The sequence below is a fragment of the Mixophyes fleayi genome, chromosome 2 (genome assembly GCF_038048845.1).
Source record: "Mixophyes fleayi isolate aMixFle1 chromosome 2, aMixFle1.hap1, whole genome shotgun sequence".
Lineage (NCBI taxonomy): Eukaryota > Metazoa > Chordata > Amphibia > Anura > Limnodynastidae > Mixophyes > Mixophyes fleayi.
In genome coordinates, this window is record NC_134403.1 from 170,111,235 (window position 1) to 170,134,695 (window position 23,461).

A 23,461-nucleotide genomic window follows, 5' to 3' on the forward strand; every position below is an offset into this window, starting at 1 on the left:
ATAGTAGTTTGTGTTAAGGTGTTCTTTACATTGCGTGTGTATGAAACTGGTATAGTATGTTTTCTAACAACTTACAATTAATTTACTCTGTGTTAATTTTCGGGTATCTTATTTTGTCAACATTTTATTACAGCAAGTTTGTTTTGACCTAATTTAATAGCCAGTAAATGACGGCATATTAATTTACATCTCAGGTGTGTAGTGCAATTGATATAACCGGCAGGTTCCTATGTTTGTTCTAAAACCCTTCGCAAAACATGTGTAAAAACAAAAGCCTATAATATTTACAAATAGCGCATAAAGCATATACCTCCTCACAGACGACATTATAAATGCTATTATGACTTGCAGAAAAAAAGCTATTGCTTTGTGATAAGAACAATTATGTACCAAACGGTCAGGAAAGAAACAAATCCAATGCTGAAACATTGCATTGAATAGTGTCATGGGGTGCAAGAAAATGTTGCAAAACTACTGCAAAATACTGAGCTTTTGGCCTCAGAGCAAGAATACTGTAGTATCCTTGTAGTATACTGAAGCTATTTTCTTTCTAAAATGGATTAACATACTTTATGGACTTAATGTAATTATGACGAATAACTTTTAACTAGTAATTCCATTATAGAAAGCTACTGCTAGTCCTGCAACAAAAACAGTGCCTTTATTATCATGCGACCTTGAAACTAGACAGACAGGTTCAGTTTGTGTTGCCTAAAAATACTACAATAGTCTGAGATGTAGAATAACTTTCATAAGGAACTTCATTTCAAGGGGTATTACACATCAGTTTGGCAAGAGCCTCACATAACTATGATGTTTGAGAACCCTCCTCCTCCTCTCCCGATTGTCTCTATCCCCCCTCCTTACATCATGACACTACTCCTGAAACATGCAGCCTTGTCCTCACTAACAATCACAGGTGGACAGGCCACTGCCTTCCAAAGATCAGTATACTCATCTCTTGTTGCTGCTGACATCTGAAAGATCTGATCGTCTATAAACTGCTAAACAGCCAATTTCAAAACAGAGAACTCAGACAAGCAGGAGATGAGGATTAAATGCAAATAAGGTAATACTAGTGAAACAAACCTTAAATGACGGTCACTATTTGCAACGATACATTACCGCCTGTCAACATATTTCAAATGCTGGTCCTAATACAACAGAGCATGCAAACAGTATATAAACAAAATACTGTAATAGGCACTGTTGATTTTGCAGCAAGGAGAAGGGTCATCTAGCATCTGTGTTTGTAAGTGGATCATGCATTGTTTATCCTGCCCCCCTGACTTAAACAGAGAATACGTAAGATTTGGAAAAAACCCCATCATCGTTGCTAAGAAATTAAAATAGATCTAAGAATCCTAACAACCCAGTGATGTAGAAACATAAGACAAAACAAAAAACCCAGAAAGTGCAGTAATGTGCTATGATTGAATGATGTTTCGGAACCTGATATTATCAGTTATTAATCACGTCCACTCATATCATGATCACAAGTTGTATGTGTTTCTTGTGATGGTGCCAAATGATTGTAATTTTCCTCACATCTACAAGAGGAATTAATGTAAAGAATCGTCCAGTGACACTATTTATGACATAAATGAATTATTCCATCACTTGTAGACTGTGCTATATATTCTCTGGTTCATCTGCCCTGTGCATACCAACAACTGAATACAAAAAAAAAAAAAAAATACAATATATATATATATATATATATATATATATATATATATATATATATATATATATATATATATATATATATATATATATATATATATATATATATATATTTTTTTTACACACACAAATATACATACAAATATACATACATACACATGCACACACACACTCAATTGTCCCATCCATCTGAATGACTCCATACTCCCCAGCTTGTGTAAATATTATATGAAAAAAAATCTTTATCTATTTTACAAGATTCCACAAGGCGGCTTTTATTTATTTTTAAATACAGTTTACTTCAGTTTATCACAACACTGCTCGTATGTGTTAGAACAGAGTTGGAACACAGTATTTGCTTACTGGGTGTCAATTTTTATTGTTTCACAAGACAGCATGTACTGTAGAGTGCAGACTGGTCATATCTTTATACAGATAAATATATAAAAAATATCAAACTGTTGCATTCACTTTATTTTATTAGTGATTTTTTTTTTTTACAATATATTTTCTCAATTTGCACATTATACTGAGATCATATGAATAACTTTTTTACATGTGAAATTTATAATATACTATATTTTCTTCTTTACAACCAAATAGGAAAATTTTTAACCCCTTAACAAAAAACAACTTTTTTTTTTAAAACATGTAAAGCAAATATTAGAAATCAATGATAAGTACAGTGTATGTGTGTGTTTACATAATAAATTGTATATATTAGGCACATTTTGTTAGCATACTATTAAGCCAGCAATGTATTATTAAATGGTTATATCCACATCAGAGCAAATGATGTTTCTTATACATCATTGAACAGTCATCTCATTTTGCATCATGAGCTGTGAGCCACAGTGTGAACAACTCTACATGATTGTGAAAGTCAGTGTAAGACGAAGCATACATTACTACCAAATCAGTGCAACATGAATGTAAACCCTGCCTATGCCACAGAACACACAAGATCCCATATACTGGCCAGTTCTTATACACCACAGCAATACCAACTACAGAGCCTGTTTATTGATCTCAATATGCACAACAGCCTTTTTCTTAACAAATATTTCCTAAAAAAAAAGAAAGAAAAACCAATATATATCAAACAAACATCTATAAATGAGGATAAAAATCAATGAAAAAGTGTTGATAACAAATTGTGTTGCAGTACAGGCACAGGAAAACCCATATTGTATTCCACAAAATGACTACACACTAAAATGAGTAAAACTGTACCTGTGTCCTAGACACAGTGGGGGCAGCCATTTTGTGGGTCAAAACTTAAACTAAACCAAATGGCTACCCCCAACTATTTAAAGGCAAGAGGTGCTCAAAGCAAATTACTCTTCAAATATACTACAAAAGGAAGACAAAATAAAAGAAACATAAGTGGGATGTACCACATCCAAAGTTTTCTACAGTATATTAATAAATCAATTTATATTGGAGTATATAAAATAAATGTAAGCATTAGAGAAGGCAAAAATTATCTATTATGCTAGACCTGAGTATGACTTTTAGTGCCATAAATATGGGTTATACAGAAAAGCTCACTGAACATTTTACTTCATGGAAAAACACACAAAAAGCAAAAACCGAAACAACTTATTTTGTTTAAAAAATGAAATGACTATCTATACTCCCAAAACCAGATCATGTACACAATTATGTTGCACATAAGCATCTTGAAATTGGAATTACTGAACTCTGTGAATGGAATAATCGCTGCATGTGGAGTAAGAGAATAAGCACGACGATGCAGAAATGTAGCGCACCTGCCATAATGCAGTGGTTGAAGTGATGGTGTACACGGTGGTATGCCATACCACCACTTCTCCTACTGCCTTCATTGTAAAATTTGCATTCCTTTCACTTATATTGCCATTTAATGCAGTTTCTATAGTAATCACATGATACAAGAAAAACTTTTATTTATGACAATAAAAAACAATAAATTTTATTTTTTGTAGAACTGATTTTTTAGGGGTTTCATTGGGCTGCTTGAAACCCAATACTGTGAGATAAACTGTAAATAGCTTCCCTAAAACGCTTCCCATGCAATAAGCAATTCAAGTAGATATGTTAAAGAGATTCACACAGTGTTGCTATTCTGTAAGGAATAGAGCGAAAAGGGCATTAGTACAAACTGTGCAATGTTTGGGAGAGACTAGCTTGTACCTTGCAGTGTTACATGCATAGGACTATGAAATAAATACTGGAGACAGAAGAGAAGAACCTTGTGTCCACATTACCATGATGGTATGCAAGCTGGCCTGTGTATGTACTGTCATTGGGGTTTATTTTCAGTCATTGTGACATGCTGTAGTCATTTTACAGCAAAATCTTGTCTAAAGGAAAAAAAAGGACCATATTCTGTTATTGTTATCATTCAATATAAAAATGAACTTTTGGAGTATTATAGTTGTTGGCATGCAGTTCCTACAAAGTTATTTGTTCTGTAGAAAATACAGAAAAAGAAATGAATAGTCTCCCTTTTAAACAGCAAAAAAAAGATCATACCTGTGTTCTTGTGTCATTATTGTCAGATTTAAATCTACCCATTAGCCTCGACATAAACATACATACACTACATAACACATCAAGTCATGATGTCTGTTGATTGAAATATTAACAATGAAAAGATTGTGGGATAAAATGCATTTCGAATGACTACTTATAAGATATAGACATTTGGGAAAATTTATAAAAACTAGTACAAACGGTAATGTTGCTCACAGCAACCAGGTGTTTGCTCATTCTAATCTACACTGGAAAATATACAGTTAGAATCTTATTGGTCGCTGTGAATAATATCACCTTTGAATTCTTGACTTTTGCGCCAGAGAGAATCCCCCCTTTCTTCTGTATAGTCTTCATGTCTAGTTTGACAAACCAGACCAATACAGACAGCCAGGTGAAACTACCATCCTTCAATATTCAAAGCTTGGTATTTAAGCAATTAACACAAACAGGGTTCAAATGTTGAAAAATTGTCACTTTCTTTACTGTAAAATACTTTATAAGTGCATGTGTGTGTTAAGAGGCAGCTGTATGGTCTTCACTTCATTTTTTCTTACGTGCTGTGATTTTGGAGGGCTTCATGTACATTGATGGAAGAACCTTAAAGCATGCACTAGAATCCAGACTAAACGGCAGTCTCATCCACCTTATAGTCAGGCATTCCACGCACTTGTTGATTTGTTTGGATAGTTGATGGCAAAACTTATAGCAGCAATGTTTTTCAGTGCCTATTAAATGTCAAAGAACATAAATACAGGTTTATCATTTGTTATTCAACAAACAAAAGAAAAAAAAACCCCAAAAACAAACAGCACAAAATAAAATATACATTGAAACATACTGGCTTTATTTAGAGCAGGATGCCTTTTTGACTATTTAAACTATGTATCACCATACACTCATTCTGACATCGGTTTTCACTCCGCAGAATAACTGCAGCAAGAAAACACTTCTACACTCAATATTTCAAAGCATTTTTCATGAGGCTGTTTTGATTGATTATTTGATGGCTCTTTGGTACCTAGTGTCCATTCACCTTTTCAAAGTTCTCCAAGTCACTGTGAAAAGCAGCAATCCCTATCAGAATCTAGGTGTGGGTGTGTTTTAATTCAAAACACAGATGTGTGACTAACCCGGAGACCTCGCTACCAGCGATCCAGGACCTGCTGTTACAGTTTGGGAAAGCCTCCCTTTATAAACTGAATACTTCAAAGACAGAAGTTCTCCCTATAAATGTCCTGGTAGACACATTACAGGCTTTAAAAGATAAATTTAGTTACTCCTGGACTTACTTATCTTGGGATTCAAATAACCCCTCACTTAGATTTAATTATAGAACATAATTTCTCTATATTACATTAACAACTATTGAAGCTTATAGGCTCATGGATGTGCTTTGAGGTCTCTTGGTTAGGCAGGATCTCAGCGTTTAAAATGATGCTTCTCCCTAAATTAATGTACCTATTTCGCATGCTCCCATTTTGTCTTCCTCCGAGGTTGCTAGCCAAGTTGACCTCCCTGCTGAGAACATATATCTGGAAGTCCAAACCCCCCCCCATATTGCTATGCAGCGTATGACTAGAGGGAAGCGACAAGGGGGACTGGCCCTCCCTCATCTGACAAAATATCATGAGGCTTGTATTTTATCCCAGATTCGAGACTGGTATCTCCCAAGGGGAGTGAAACCTTGGGTAGATCTGGAGTTAGCGTGTATTCCAGAATTCCCCTCGACGGATCTTTTATGGATACCTGTTCAGTGGAGACCTCCTGTGGAGACCTTGCCGGCTCTTATCAGAGATACTTTGACTGTGTGGGACAGATTATGCCGGAGTACCGAGGGGCTGCTGCGTCCTACGACGGGTGTGTCTCTACAGGCGGTCGCCAAACAAATACCAGACTTGAATCTTTCTGGTTGGATTGGTAGGGGTATTCAGACTCTAGGACACTTGCTGGACTCGGGTGGGCTCTTCTCCTACTCACACCTCAGTGCCCTATATTCGTTGCCCAAAGGTGAGTTTTACAAATACCTCCAAATCAGGCATTTATTAACTTCCCTACCGTTGAGTATTCCGGCAATAGGCCCTCCCTTAGCCAGGTATTACTCCCCATTAACTAAAGGTAGTAGTAGAGCCAGTATTACCCTCTGGTATAAAACCTTATTGGGTCTTGATATCGCTCCTAAGTCTAAACCTCAGATCCAATGGCAATCAGACCTTCAGTTAGATTTGTCAGAAGAAGACTGGGAACATATTTTCGCCAACTCCTTTAAAATGTCCAAGTGCCTTAATCACACTGAGATGTTGGTAAAATTATTGAATAGAATGTATGTTACCCCAGACAAACGTCATAAAATCTGGCCTTCCATATCTCCACTATATTGGCGTAATTGTTCTGAGCGTGGTGATATTTTCCATATATTTTGGTCATGCCCTGTAGTAAGGCCTATATGGAATAAAGCCTTTCAATTGATAAGCTCAGTCCTTCGTCACTCGGTCCTCCCCACACCAGAGTTAGCCTTATTGCAATACTATCCCCCTACTCTTCCCAGTTGGGATAGATACGTGACAGGCCAGATATTGATAGCAACCAAAGCAGCTATAGCTCAGGCTTGGAAGCAGCCTCTCCCCCATACCCTGGCCAAGGTGATCTCCAAAATCAATTTCAATTTTCGAAATGGAAACCCTGGGTGTCCCATATTCCACGTCAACATCGTCTCCGCTGATTAAGTGGAGAGCCTAGCACAATTATGTGACAGATGGGGAGGGAAATCCATCACGTTCTCTACCCTCGCCCTCTAATGACGCCGGTGAATGATCTTTTGTTTGTTGGTGTGTAAAGTATTAGTCAAGCCTAATGTATACAACGAATAGTCAGATACATTTGATTTTGATTCTGTATGTTTCCAAGTGCATTGTGTTTGTGTTCCATCCCCTTTATGTACCCGTTCCCCCCTTTTTTTCTTCTGTACCCCTTTTGAAAAACTTTAATAAACAAATAAAATTTTTATTCGTTAAAAAAAAATAAAATCTTACCTAAATCCACTTTTGCACAACTTCCTTAAATAATTTGCCTGCATTTGTTACCCTCTTCATGGCTTCCGTTGTATAAACAAATTTGTTCATAAAAATATGTATTGCCATTAAAAAAAACTGTGCTGCATTTTTTAGCTTTGTAAATGACCCTTTGAAAGTTTACTGAGTTTAGTTTTAAGTGTTTATTAATTTGTTGATTGCATTCCTATAAAAATTATAATAAAATGTATACATGAACAAAAAAAACAAACAGATGTGTTAAAAACCGGAGTGGTTAAAAATAAAATGCATAGTATTTTAATTAAATATAACAGATTATGCTAAAACAGCTCATTGATATAGCAGACATTTATAAATGTATGCCTTATTTGCATATTAAAAAAATCCAAGCCTGATTAACTAATAGAGTACAAGTGACAAATCAAGCGCCACAAATGAAAGCAGTAAACCTTTACAGACAATGATGTCCATTTACTTGCCAAGAAATTGGACTGATTCTTAATTCAATAGATAATGGTGCAAGTTAGAATCATTACCATAATAAGGGAAAAGGCCAGTTCATGTTTTACTCTTATGCAGTGATCTGTACAAAATAGTGCCTCTTTTCAAACAATATGCAATGCTTACCTGTTCTGTGTAATGGTTGATTTGATCATCTGTGGTTAAACTAATTAAATAATCTTGCAAGCATCCCAGCTCCTGCATTGACAAAAACATAACCACATCAAACCACTTCTAGAGGGTTTTCCTCAGTGAATAGAGCTGTTTTGACATTTAAGGAAAAGCAAGGCAGTACAGTCTATATTTCTCTAAAAGTATTACTGTCCAGTCTAGTTCCACTTTAAAGCACAGCTGACACCATAGAAATTATTCCTGCGCTATGTTCCAGTAATGCTTTCTTATTTGCAGCCTGATCAGCCAATAGGCTGATCAGGCTGCAGCCTGGGGTGCTGGAGCCAGGGGGGCGCAGCGTCGCCAAGATGTTTTTTTTTTTTTGTAAATGTGGCAGCCGGAATCATCAGGACCGTCCCTGGTCTAAAGGAGCGCTCCCGACTGTCACTATCACATGACAGGCAGTCTGGCAGCAATCGCTGCTAGCTGCCTGTCAGTGTGGCTGCGGGTGCTTCTTACTCTGGCTACTGTAGAAGATTGTGGGGGGGGGGGGGGGGGGGGCGCTACTGCTGAAATAGCCTAGGGCGGCCTAAACCCTTAATCGGGCCCTGGGTATAGGGATAATGGAAGATGAAAAAGTAAGATAGCCAATGCATAGATTTTCAAAATCCCAAAATTGCAAATTCCAAAAGCTTGGTTTGAGGATTTTTATTAAAAATGTTAACTATAATTAACACCATGAACATAAAAATTAGGACTTTTTTCTCCCATATTATAACAAAATAAAAGTGATGGTAAATCCCAACTCCTTTAGAAAACAATTTTGTAGAATGACATAAAAAAATAAATTTTTTCAGTAACAATGCGAAATTGGAAATGACAAAATCGGAACAGTGTCAAGTGAATGACAACAGGAAAATGATTAAGAGTAAAAAGCAATAAAGATTCCACCAGTCAGAAAGAGCCAAGTACTGTCACCACAGACAACTGGGGAGTCCAATAGACAACCAATGGTACGGAACAACAATTGAAAAAAACAAAAACCTAAAAAAACCAACAAACACACACCAAAACATTTTGGCTTTCTGGAATGATATTTCTTCCTTACGAAGCAATATCATTAAGGGCTCTTTTCCAAAGGACACTTAGTCCTTCTTTTGGGTTTACCTACACAGAGGATTGACAAACCGGCCTCTCAGATCCTACATGTGGCTAAATGTTTAGTGTAATGTCAATGGCTCGAAATCTACATTTGAACCTGTGACCCGAGTGATGTGTGGAAGCAATACAAACCACCTTGCTTGCACCATAACTTATGAGGGATGTCTATAAAATCAATAAAGAAGTGATACTCAACATGAAGCAGCATAGAGCCCATTACTATATCCACAGTAAGGAATAACTATATCCACTTGTCATGGATTGTGACAAAATTACTTTATTCATTTGTAGAAAGCCCGCCACTCAGAGAAGTCAAGGGCTGTTACAGCACCCCAGCCATGGAGACTTATCCATTGTGATAACTATCAGGTGCGTGATAGACTGGGGCATCTGACCTGTAAGTGTATTAGTTGAGTCTGCAAGAGCAACTTGGAGCAAGTGGTGTTAGAGAGGGGTGATCTGGGATTAGTCTGAAGTAATTCTTATTCCAGTGTTGGAGGAACTGTGACTGAAATAAAAGGCTCTACATTAATAAGACTGATGCCCTACTGTAATGCAGAGGCTTTTGTGGTGGGCAGGGTGAATGGGGATGTGCAGGAAAGCTTCCTGCAGGTAGATAAAGACCATGGAATGCACTGGTGACAGACTATTCTGAAGTTACAACAGTGAATCAGGAGACAGACTTCTGATGGACGGTCAGGTCATACTGAACTGCCTTGTGTGAGTGGTTAACCAGATTAGCTCCCAGTGCAATATGTGCTAAACTAAGTTGATAGGATCTCTTTTACTAAACAGCAGATTACACTCCTATCACATAAGTGTAATGTCAATAATTGTTCAATTAGATAAAATGATGTCAAACATCTTGTAACATTTTTTCATTTAATTTCAGCATAAAAGCTAACATATACAAATACTTTCCCATCAATGTAACAGAAAACATCCCTTCTAATGCCAAATTCTTTTTAAGATTGTTAGTCTATATATTTTAAAAATAAAGTAGAGGTTGATGTAAAGTCACAGACACATTTACTTTCTTCAGTTACGTGAGAATTTGTCTATAACTGCACACTAGTTTAAAAGGTCACTTTTGACAACGTTATCCCCATGTTTGTGAATAGGGCTTACAGTTATCTAGACAGATCCTTTTTGGTCCGACCAGTCAGAAGCAGGCATCAACTGCTGGAGGGAGATTGCACCCTAAGATCTCAAATAAAAACTGCCATGTTTCATTCATTTATATAAGAAAAGAGTGTACATTCACCTTGCCCTAAAACAATTTGCAGTTTAGTTGAGATGGTTCTCTGTGTACTAAAACCTAACAACATGACAAAGTAGTCCTTTTTATATAAAGGAATCTCCAGCTTCTCAAGCAATATTTATTAGAGATTTTAGGAAGGTTTCAAAAAAACTAAAATATTTCAATGTAGCTTCATGTGATGATAACAAGATGACTTTAAATAATATTCAGGACATACTTACATTTGCACGGTTCTCTGCAATGAAGAACAGTTCAGTGAGTGCTCTGTGTAAAGGCAGGAGAACACCAGAGATGGTCACTTCTTGACAAGCAGTGTTTTCCATACACATGAAAATTGGCCACAGCGGCCTCAACAGCTTCAGGTCACAATCTCTATCGGGAGACAAAGTATAAAGAAATACCATCAGATAAGACTATTGACAGATCTAACTTTATAACTGCAACGGTTAAAGAAGAGCTCCAGTGTACTAGTTTTTGACGCAGTGGCACCCTGAACTTTCAATACATGGGCTAGGACTACTTTTATCGTATATAAAGACCCTTTCAAAACTATGTAAGCATCCACATTGGTTTTACATGAAAGAAGTGTATTAGCAGTGATGTGCACTGGACAAGATTCCAGGAACTTTTATTTAAAAAAAGAATTTTGCGTTTAATGTTAAATCCATTTCTCTGATGCTTTAGTGGGACACAGGCATTGGGTTAGGTTATGTCCCTGGAGGAAAGGCACAGAAGAAAGAAAGAACAGACTTCTCCTCTAGTCCTAAAGCCCACTGTGCAAAGTAAAACAGAGACATACATTCTTGGACGGGTTGGTCTGTGTCCCCCCTACTGCCTCAAAGTAAAAGGTAAACAGTTGCCTGTGTCTGGAGGGCATTTCAAAAGGTGGCCTCGGTTGAAGAGGAATCCTAGATAGCAGTGAACGTGGCTGCGGAGGATTGGCACTAATTAACTCTTCATGGAAAAATAATGGCTCAAAAGGCACAAAAGTATTTGTCTGGATTCGCCCATTCTCCAGACACCAAAGAGCTAGACAGGGGGAAAAACAACTCTGTGTCTGGATAACTTTTGAAAAAAGTGGAGCACAGGTGTTAACCCTGGTCTTCTAAGTCCACAATGTTCAAGGCCAAAAGTTCAGCTCTGATGAGACAATCGACTAAATCAATTGCAGGGAGTGGTGCCAAATCATGTTGGGCCCTATCTTCATCTTCTCTAGGTTGTATTTTACTTGCTTTGGGGATGAAGGAGCCTGAAGGCCCTTGAAATGTCAGAGGAAGACTGAATTAGGTACTTATCCCAAACAGGTTCCTGGATGGAAGCATATGAAGTACCATGCCCTACCCTGCCAAGCTGGGTAGCAGGGAAATGTGGCCCAAAGACTGCAAATTGCTCCAACATTGCCTGAGGAGTTTCAGGACCTGGTAGTGCTACATGGGATGTGGAGCAGCATTAGTAGAGCACAGAGGGCCTGACGATTATGCAGGTAATATGGTCTGGCACTTGGCACAAGCATGCCACCAAGTTTGGGGGCCTTTCACCCCTAATCTTGGATATTAATGCCCAGGAATCAGACATTTTTCAAGGCATCCTAGAAATGGATTAACTGTGTACGCAGACTGTTGCACAGACACAGGACTATGAAGTAAGATGGCCACAAAGAAGATTGCTGTTATCCCAGTGCTCCTGCTAGTAGCAGGACCATGTCACTTGTGCAGAACCTGTTAGGACCACGTAGGAGGCACCTCTTCCACATCACAGTCACTGTATGCCAACGTAAAGACTTTACAGTCATGAAGAAAACAGTCGCTCATGTGAGTGTGGGCATCCGTGAGGACCACCAACTAGAAGGTAAAAGTAGCAAATTAGCCCTCCTTGCCCAGGACACTCAAGTTACTGAGATGGGAGGACCAGTGATGCTGCATGGTTCAGCAGGGGTGAGTAACTCCTTCTTACAATTAACCAGTGGCTGGGTCCAGGGACAGATATGGTGTGAGACTCCAGCACTGGGAGCAAAAAAACAAATACAATACAACTATAGCTCTGTTTCCATGGGTTTTATTACAACTAGTGCACTATCTGTGCGATATTTGTTTGTTCTCCACTGTTTGTGTGGTATTCTTTTTTTTTAGAACACCAATTTTCATAAAAGTGTAGCCATGTTATATTTACATTTAAAACTGATATTGGGAACATCCATGTCAAGGAATCACTTTGAAAATAACTAGTGTATATTAATTTTCCGGATAATTAATGCACTGCAAATATCCAATAACAAGCCAACATTCCAGGGGGCAATAGCAGAACAACAATTACTGTTTAGTATGCATCTATAAATGGATTTCTATCTGACTGCAGCTAAACAGTTTCTGCTAGGTAGGGACACAAAAATGATGGCTATCAGACAGGGGAAGATTACCAATCTAATGTCACCTACCAAGAAAAACAGTGACTAAGCAAGAAGCACTGTGAATGGATTGAAGTGGAATCTGTACTAGAAAAGAATGGTCAAATAGCAGAAATATGCAATAGTTGAAGCAATGTTCAGTGGAAATTATTACTAACTTGGAGTGGCAACAGGGGCGGATCTAGAATTATTTTTATGGGGTGCGATTTAGGGGGGGGGGGGGATTTAGTCCCGCCCCCTTTTTGCCAGCTAAGGCTGCCTGCGGCTGCACACTATGTGCTGGTCCATTCTGCAGAGGCAGGCAGAGAGAGTGTGCTGCCCGGCCGCTCCGAGCAGCACACTCTTGCTGTCCATCTCTGCCGAACGGACCTGTATAGAGTGTGCAGCCGCCGGCAGCAAGCCCCTGCTACGCCCCCCCCCACCTCCTCTGGATCTGCCACAGAGTGCCAATAACTGTAGAGTATATATAGTCAGGAAAATTAAATTTACGTCTTCTTACCTCACAGTACTAAGGTGCAACATCTTCAATAATAAGTGGATTGCCTTTAATCGCTGGTGGCCAGTCTGCCGACATGCCACATCAACCTGCCAAGCCCATATGTTGGACAGAGGGAGATGAGGTACAACTCTTTGGTCAGACAGCATCTGTTTTAGGATTTCAAATCCTAGAAGAGGCAATAATCAAATTCAGAATCAAAACCATCATTTACATGTTTTATCTTCATAATATAAATAATAATAAAAAATTAATATAATAATAATATAAATGTGTTAAAGCAGACAGTTTATTGCTGAAGCAAACAATAACATTGTGTTCAGTATCGGCAAATGTATCATGCTGTAACCTATATACACTATATAAGCTGTCATGTATGGAGAGATGAGAAAAGACAAACTGATCAATATTACACCACACAGGAATTTTTTTGTGCTCATAAACCTATGAGGAATATAGTATGTTTTTGATCTGTTGGGCTCCTTTTGTGAACACCACGTGATTTGGCTGCACAAAGAAAAATGGAGCAAAAGAAAGCAGGAATCATATAGTATATAAGAGTGAAAGTGAATTGTGCAAACCTGTCTGAAATCGCCCTCGATGTCCAGCAGCCACAGTAAACTTGTATCCCCATTCTGTACAGCTCATGTCAGATGTAAAACGATAGAACAAGGTGTCTCCTAAATTGAAAAAATAAATAAATAAAGATATAATAATTTTGTCAATTAGCTACACTTCATCCCTTAAAATGGATTTATTTCTTTAAGTTAGTATTTAAATATACTCCAGTGATAGTTCAGTGAAAAAAGGAAACATTGTAAACTATTCTTAAGCCATGATTTGTGACATTTTTTGGAAGTTTAATTGTGTAAGAGAGAGTCCAGGGAGACTTTATCAAGCTGCGAGTTTCTAGCGAGTTTGAAATGTGGAGATGTTGCCTATAGCAACCAATCAGATTCAAATTATTTACTTAGTACATTCTACAAAATGATAGCAAGAATCTGGTTGGCTGTCTATTTACCTAATGAAATCCTATATACCCTACCAGAAACAGCCCTCTGCATATACCTGCCACTACCAACATTGTATTATCATGTTATAAACACACAGGCCATAAAAACTATAGGACCTATGTGGCAATTTTCATATTTTATTTTCATAAACTCAAAATAGATTAATATGAGAGTTTTTACCACTGATCAAAACAAAACTTTGTAAAAAAAAAAACCAAACAAAACATCTACTACACCTATACAAATAAAAAGAAAATACTTGGTAGAAGCATCAGCTTTGAACATCTGGACAGTTGTTTTTCTTGAGCTCTGTTGTGTTGGTTGGGGACCATTGATGAATAGAAATGTTCAAATAATTCTGCAGATTATCAATCTGAAAATAGTCTGCCCTGTGAATTGACCACACCAGAACATTGCCCCCCCTGTAATTAAGCCACTTCAACTTAGCTTTTGCGTATATGCTAAATTTTGGAGAATGATCTGCTCTAGACAGATTAGCATTATGGCATATATGAAATGTCCATATGTTTCCTTAATGGTGCATTTGAATGACCTTTTCTCAGAACTGCTTTGAATGTTCTTTGATCTTCATGAAGAAACACTTGTTTGGAATTGCAGTAACCTACTCAAAAGCCAGTTTTTTTTTTTAAAGTAAAAAAAATAAATAAAAAATCAATTGAAATATCTTATTTGTACACAGGTCGACACCAATCAACCAATTATTTGACCTCTGAAGAAAAACACAGCAACAGGGTTTATATAGGTTTATCTTAACAGGGGTGAATAACAAACAAAAACAAAAACTAAAAGCGTTTTCTTTCTTTGAAACGAAGAGTATTTTTGTTCACCAGTGGTAAGAATTACTATTTTGATTCCATGATGTAGAAAAATAAAATGAGATAAATACCAAAGGGGGTGAATACTTTTACTAGCCTATATATGTACACAGCTATCTCATATATTAATGACCAATTGGGTTTTTCTTACATAGGAGTAAAACAAAACATATATGTACTGCTTAACCCAATTTATACTCACCAGGGAGTTCAAAGTCAGTCCACTTTTTAGGTGGCCCACTAAACCTGTGCAGATCTTGCTTAAAGTCAGAGGAGCTTGAGAGGACCAACTCATCACAACCCTCCTCAGAGTTACACAATGGGTCAAACTTGATTGACAGATAAATTGCACCAGGAATATGTACTTTGTCCTGAAGAAAAATAATTACAAATTATTAACATAATAAAGGGAATTAAAATGGATAGCAAAATAATGTGGGGTTTATTAAGACAGAGGCCCAGAAATAGATTTAATTTAAAATTTTCCATGCAAAGTAAATCTTTTTGTTTTTTTATTTTAATCAAACTCCATGCAAAGATAATATTTACAAAGGCAAGTCAATGTCCACTATACAACACAAATTGTACATACAGTAATGATGGTCAGTAGTACCTCAAATATAGTATTATTGTTGTAAGGGTGTTTGGATTCCCGGGTTTGTACGGCTGTTCCAGGTTCCTCCATAAACTGACAAGCTGTAAGTGCTACTGTTCCAAGCATACTTCCACTACAGCCACCAAGCACCTTCTGCAAGATCTTAAAATAAAATGACATGCTATTTAACTTATTATATACAATTTCTAAAACACATCTAAGCTCCCTACACTCCAATTTTAATATACAAAATATTTATTTTACGATCAGACAAAGCTAAAGTGACATTATTAAAGTGTAATTAGTGGTGATACTACAGATAAAAGGGTCATAAGGCACATCCTGTCAGTTATGCGTGCTATGACATCCCTGATTACCAGATAGTATCTGTGGCTGGTTAGCAGTGGAAAAATGTTTCAGCAATGGCTCTGGCAAAAACATATCTTTAAGATATTAACATCTGCCAGGTGCTCAGAAAATGTCATTCCCACTTTATAATTGTAGTAATAATAAAGTAATTACAATTCTTGTGTGTGGTATGAAGTGCGTCAGAAGTGGTTAGGTGTAGGAGGTCAAAATGATTGGATTCCTAAGACTGAAGAACTTTCCCAGGGAAAAGAAAAAAAAAAAGTGTAATTGTAACATGACAAAATAACAACGTGTTAGAAGTCTATTAAAGAAATTGTAATTAAGATCTAGGTTTCAGGTTGTCAAGAGAAAAAAAAAAAAAAAAGTACAATTGTTAAGCACTATAGCTTTCCTACTGATTACAACTTAAAAAATAATACCATAAGCAGCTCTACTTTAAAGGTTTGAGGAATTCATTTGATAGGGCTTATGTTACATATATAACAGTAGTGTTTAGCTACTGTAGACTTTAGGCTTAAAACACACAAGAGGACTCGTTCAACAACACAAACACTGGGGTCTATTTATGGCCAAGTGGTGATAACAGATTATTGCAGTGATAGAAAATCTAAACTCAATTCACCGCTAAATGTTCACTGGGGCAGCTGTGTAATACTCGGCCATAAGAGTAGCTTTAACATTGCACCAGCCAGTGCACGTGCGTCTGCGTTACCCGGCTTTGCCGGTTCACGCGCGCGCAGTGAAATTGGAAACCTAGACTTAGCTTTCAGTTTCACTTTCAATTCAAATATTTTAATATAAGCAAAATAAGGAAACAATGCTTTATTTGAATAATAAAGAATCGTTCCTGTCATTGTTAAACAGGCTTCCCCGTGCATTGCCGTCACTCACTAACATTAGTCCGTGGTTAGCTAGAGAGAATGGGAGTTTTCCCTGGAGAGAGGGTTTCTCTCCCTATCATAAACCGTGGACTAATGCCACCAAGCGGAGAGAGCATTTTCCCTACATGTGTTAACTACCCAACTTTAATTCCTGGACAAAGACTATCATTACTTAAACAGCAATCATTGATGGGCTATCTGATACAAATCAAGGGCCACACATTACCCTTAATCTTAGTAACAGTTTAAGGGGCATATTCAATTGTCCGGAAGTTCCGCCCCGTAAAAACTACTGGATTTCAGCTCGCGGCTCAGGGAGCTCCAGCGAGAAAATTACTGTAGTAACGTTTTTTCCGCGCTAATAACGGTAATAGTGCGCGGACCGCGGGATTTTCGGCCGACAATGGAATACGCCGCTAAGCCTTTATTTAACTCAAGCAAGGGACACTTATCTGTAATAACATATCAGCAAGCACTATAATGAGAGATAAACAAGCGTTACAAGTTATAAGAAACAAATCTGACAACTCAGAATGACTATTGGGCGATTAAATTTTCCACCAGCTTTTGAGAGTTCACGTAAGCCTGGAACAGGCTCAGCACAATTCTGCAGTGTGTCAACCTGTTGCCCTTGTAAGTGTTTGATGTGTCCAAAGATAGAAAATGTTTGTTCACATATGGAAGTGGAACAATAATAAACAACTATGCAGCACACTGGTACTATCAGGGTCTAACTAACAATGCTTTACCCTGCTTTAATAAAGAGAACAGGGATCAAAGTTTGTGGAGCATAAAGCCCAGAAAAGAACTCGAGCTGTGGGCCAAAGGGTAATTATAAATGGAACATATTCAGGCAGGGCAAAGTTGTTATTGGTGTACCAAATGATTCAGTACTGGGCCCTGTCATTTTAAATGTGTTTATTAATGACCTTGTAGATAGCTTTGAAAATTAAATGTCCATATATGTCTGATGACACTAAACTATAGCACAAAGATTTAATGACAAACTTGGCAGTAAAACAGAAAATTAATTTTATTGTATCTACTACATGAGGTTGGGATGACAAATTAAATTCAGGATGTAAAATTGGAGTGGATGCCATTCTCATAGGAAATGGCAGCTATATTTAGTAATTTAGTAGTAGACACTATGGGGGCTGCCATTTTTAGGGTCGGGGAGAAATTTTTGTTCCCAATATGAGACTAAATTGCCAACTAACACACATGGGGGTTTTATATTGAGTGGCTGCACTTTGTCCTCTTTTTTTTTTTTTTTTCAACCTAACTTTCTAGCTGTGCAAGACCAATGTGTTACATTTGGAGAATGGGTTTAAGCCACAGGATTGTATATTGAAACTAGTTAACATTTTGAAAACATTTGAGTGCTAGGGAATTAGACCATAATACACATCACTAGGTGCACAGTAGATAAAAGGGAGCATACAATTGCCACCTCTATTAGAACTATATAAATGTTTTGAATGAAAAATGGATATAAAGAGCTCCAGCGCTATTGTGTAATCCAATAGTATATCTGGAAACCAATCATATAAATACGTCTAGAATACAAAATACTTCTATTGTTCTTGTTGGCTTCAGATAGATGAAATTAGATCCCAGAAATCTTCATTATGCGATATTAATCCACCCTTTAGCATGAAACAAAAAATATAAAAACATTCATAGTGTAATCTGTTTAAACTGAGTAGCAAACACCTTCTAGGTTATGAAATGTCCCAGTAAGTGTACTGTTCTTTTTGATGTACCCGTACCAAACAAATTCTTTAAATGACAAAAAGAAATTCTTTCCAAAACGCTTCACACTTTTAACTTATTGTAGAATCATCCCAATGTGCAAACTAGCACCATGTGATCACACCAGTGTCCCCTTTTGACAAAGTTCCTACCAGAATCAATTTAGAGACAAGCCTTCAGAGATTTCTTAGAGATCTCCATGGATATTTGAATCCGTGGATTGAAATATTAAATGTTATACATTAAGGCAATATTACGCTAGAATCCTCTTTTTTCTTCATATCTGGGCCCCACTGTGAAAAATATTCCTAAACAACTGGATAGGAAGGGTAAACAAATCTCTGAAGGCTTGTCTCTAAATTGATTCTGGTAGGAACCATCCCAAGAGGGGACAATGGTGTGATCCGATGGTGCTGGTTTGCACGTTGGTGTGAAATGTGTGAAGCATTTTGGAAAGAAATTATTTTTGTCATTTAAAGAATTTGTTTGGTACGGGTACATCAAAAAGAACAGTACACTTATTTGGACATTATTTCATAACCTAGAAGGTGTTTGAGACACAGTTTAAGCAGATTACACTATGTATGTTTTTATATTTTTTGTTTCATGTTAAACGATGGATTAATATCGCATAATGAAGATTTCTGGGATCTAATTTCATCTATCCGAAGCCAATGAGAACAATAGAAGTATTTTGTATTCTATACACATTTATATGATTGGTTTCTAGATATATAATTGGATTACACAATAGCGCTGGAGCTCTTTATATCCCATTAATTCATACCGTGTATACACTACTTTGAAAGATATCCATCTGCTCGTTTTGTGGAGCACTGATAGTGAATACACCATATTTTATAGTTATATAAACGTTTTATTGTCCTGTTTATTATTTAACAACCAATTGATAAACGATAATTGATTGACCAACGACAAAAGTTCCCTTCCCTTCCCAGTAGGGACCTGGAATACACTTTTGGATGATCTGGGAGGTTATCCAGCCCAAATTATCTCCCAACTGGGAAAGAAATGCATTTACACAAGGATTTCACAATAACACAGGTGAGTTATAGAAGGGTGGAGGCTGGTTCTATACTAAGCGTCTACTAGGAAGCTGGTGGATGACCAGCACCAGGTTTAAGGAGTGGAACTAGGGGCTCTTGCTATGGCTATGCACAGATATTTAAATGAATACACAAACTGAAGATGCCAGTCCACCCACCGAATCCCTAACACATTTAAATAAAATAGAAATTTCAGGGACTTGTCACTACTAATCCAAAGTAATGGACAAAATCAATTACCATATACAGCAATCATAACCGCAAAGCTTCGGATTTATCTAAATAAAGAAATGTGACCTCAGCATACAGTTAATGAATTTGTATTACCTTCTCCCATAACTGCTTTTCTTCTAGATGCATTAGCATATTTAAAATATATGTGATGTGTGCTGGTCCACTTAGCTCCAATATGTCTTCATTCAATGGAACGCCATCAGGCCATTCAGCCAACAAGGATGCCAGAACATGTCGAGCATATATTACAGCTGTAGCCTCGTTCACGTGGTAGAGGTAATCCCGTATTGCTGTTTTGTTGCGCGAGTCCAGCTCCTTGCGGAGAAGAATAGAGCTCTTGGTGCGCCTTTGCTTGGCATAGCTGAGCTGAAGGTCACTTTCACTTGTTACAATAAGTTTTTGGCTGACTGGGTTGGATTCGTCTGTGGCTTTTTCACATAGCACAGGTTTCATCTGCAAGAAAGAGAATTTCAAGCTTCACAAGAGAATCTATATTCCATTTTTGAAATTTAGTTTCTTTAAAATTGCAGGTGTGAGAACCAATGTTTTATATGGATTATTCCTCTGTGCAAGAATATCATTACAATTGTCTAGTTAGTTATGTCAAATATTTCCTGTGTTTCTCCTTCATATTCCACATGTATGCAACATCTAATCAAATATTTAGAGAAGCCACCAAGGAGCTGTGTGCCCATATAAAGACACACAATCTGATTTTTTTTTTACATATATGCAAAATATAGAAGTATGTGTAGATTTTTTGTATTTACCATTAAAATCCCATTACTGTAGCTTTAATGAGGATATGGGTTATGTTTCACTCTTAGGAGGCAGGATACTCCTCCCTATATCTCGTTAGCATACAACTGACCCAGCAAAGAGAAGAGAAAAGGAGCGGAGTATAATGGAGATCACATATTATGGGTCTGTGTTTCCGAAACCCTCAGAGAAGGGATTTAACATAGCCACCAAAATCACATAAAAACGCTAATTTGACAAAATCAGCATTTGATACATTTACTCCATTGTCTAAACAGCATAACTAGACAGAAAAATCTGTAGACAACACGCCACATCCAAAAAGTGAAGAGTCACTTCTTCTGAGCTGCAGAGCAAGGGTACCACCAACTTCTGGTTGCTGTGTGAACCATAGACAAACTTGGAATGCAGCAACCATCTGAAAGTACAGTCTTGTTTTAATTAAAAAAATCTGGTATGAAGTTCTGTAAGAAAGAGCTGCCATCTCGGAGACCTGCCTAGCTGAATAAATAACTAGGAGACAAATGACAAGGGAACAGAGGCTAAAAGGGAGCAACACTTTCAGAACTATATTCATGTTCCAAGGGTGCAAAAGAAGAACAAAAGTGTGGTGACCACTATTCGTTAAAACACTAATTTCTGGAAGCAGTCTCAAAGAACAAGGCCGTTTTCCAGGCTCCTCCGGAGAAAGAAAATGATAGATACAAAATATTTCAGCTGCAAAATCATTTCTTCGCAATAAACTGAATAAAAATGAAAAACATGGGAAGAAGAGGGAGCTTCTGTGCTCACAGCATGGTCTGAATAACTAGGTCCTCTTCAGAAATAAGGCTTTAAGAGCCATGTTGACAGTGCAAGTTCTGTCAAGCAGATCTGCATACCAGGACAAGACTGGCATTATTCAGGCTGCTGCAACCGGATAACATAACATGGGAATTAGAGGGCAGCAGTACTGGCTCCCCTTCTGCTAGTGCTAAAAGGATCCTAATGAACCCTTACAATGGCCTCCCCCCAATGGACTGGGGGTACAAAAGAATAATAGTTAAGCTCACACAGCTCTGGTTGAGGCAGTAGGAATGATGTTCCAAGATGTGGATACTGCTCTTCTGAAGCCATATTCGGCTTGGAGAGGACTCCATACCTCTGGGATCCAAGCCCTCGAAGTAGCTATGGCAGAAGATTGAAATATTAAATTCTCCAACCCAGAATTAGTGGAGCCAGGGTGCAGAGGGGGCCACTGACGTTAAGACAATCTGTAATCCCAAACAGTATGGTGAAGTAAGGCCATCCAGTCAGAAATCCCCTCAGAAGGGATTGACTTAGAGAGCAACAGTTAATATTTTTGTCATCTGGCACCACTGCCTCCCCTAAGAAGACTGCACAGATGAAGGGTCACTATACAGTCTGAAGCAAATTTAGAGGCTGTGGAAAAACTGGAATGACATTAAATACAGGCTGCAGCACAGCACATGGCTCTGGAAACTAAGGCCACACAGGAGATAGTTATCTCAGTGCTCCTGGTACTTGCAGATCTGTGTCAAGACTGAAGGAGCAGATTGTTCCGGAACACCATCCCTGGGAGAACCTGGTTACTCGTACCTCCAAAAGGTACCTCCTCTACATTGTGGCTGGCAAAACAAGGCTAGAACTAGGAGGAGCAAGTGGATTATGAGGACGACACAGATATTTTGCCCAGTCACCAAAGGGCAAAACATAATCAATCATCTGCGCCCCTTACTGCTAAAGGAGAAAACTCATTTCCTACTGTAAATTATATAGGTATTATAAGTCAAGTTGTGAGACCATATAAAGCTATGAGGCTGTATGCCAAGTGCTTTCATCAAGGTCAGAAAATGCAAGGTGACTTCTAATGTCCTCAATTTACAATGGATGGTATGTTATTCCTCATAACCCCCACCTTTTCCTAATGAACACTGAAGTGGTAACATCACTTCAGCGAGGACTGTTTTGACAGATATTTAGAGGTGATTACTACAAATATATTAGTATATTTAAAAGCATATAATATGTATCCAGTAAAATTTGTTTAGCACTTATTTTTGGAGAGTTGTGATGTCACTTGTATCACATGAATCATTCTGTAACCAAATGCATAACTGTCAGTAAAAGGTAAAACAAAGATATGAGGTTCACATCACACAAATAATTTGTTTTGTTTCATATTGAAACTCCTGTTTTAAAAGGAATAAGGTACTCCTGTTACTAAAATAAAAAATACATTAGACATTACTTTGGAGTTCCATGACCTGTAAAAAGCTATCAGACACCTCTGTGACTTCTAATATCTTTATATTTCACACTAGGAGTAAACATTATTCCCGTTAAAAAATACATAACCAGGAGGGGTGGGTGTGGGGGAGTTGCGCTCAACCCCTAATCTTGCAAGAGCAGCATTAACAAAGGGTTCCCCTCCCTTAGAAACAATAATATATATCACAAGTTAAGCGATCATTGACTAATGACAGCATTTAGAGCAGGGGTAGGCAACCTGCGGCTCTCCAGGTGTTGTGAAACTACAAGTCCCAGCATGCTTTGCCAGTAGATAAACAGCAGATAGGTGGCAAGGCATGCTGGGATTTGTAGTTTCACAACATCTGGAGAGCCGCAGGTTGCCTACCCCTGATTTAGAGGAATCAGAAGCATTGCTGTTGAGTATCACATTGTTAAGACACTATCATTAGTCAATGAGCGCTTAACTTGTAATATACATTATATAATACAGATTACATGTCAGTGATAGCTAAAGGACCTTGTCTGCTGCT

General features: G+C 37.7%; 1 protein-coding gene across 2 annotated transcripts in view; it reads right to left on the reverse strand.

Moving 5' to 3' along the window:
• Positions 1 to 1,927: 1,927 nt before the first annotated feature.
• The window catches only part of ZZEF1 (zinc finger ZZ-type and EF-hand domain containing 1), a 144,252-nt gene continuing 122,718 nt past the window's right edge, over positions 1,928 to 23,461 (reverse strand). For both annotated transcript variants that reach the window (XM_075194974.1, XM_075194973.1), the window contains exons 48-55: positions 20,013 to 20,372; positions 15,632 to 15,775; positions 15,221 to 15,389; positions 13,751 to 13,849; positions 13,173 to 13,338; positions 10,491 to 10,641; positions 7,863 to 7,934; positions 1,928 to 4,931 (exon numbers count right to left, since the gene is read on the reverse strand). In XM_075194974.1, coding sequence (XP_075051075.1) covers positions 4,857 to 4,931; positions 7,863 to 7,934; positions 10,491 to 10,641; positions 13,173 to 13,338; positions 13,751 to 13,849; positions 15,221 to 15,389; positions 15,632 to 15,775; positions 20,013 to 20,372 — 1,236 coding nt within the window. In that variant the 3' untranslated portion in view covers positions 1,928 to 4,856. The remainder of the gene's footprint in view (positions 4,932 to 7,862; positions 7,935 to 10,490; positions 10,642 to 13,172; positions 13,339 to 13,750; positions 13,850 to 15,220; positions 15,390 to 15,631; positions 15,776 to 20,012; positions 20,373 to 23,461) is intronic.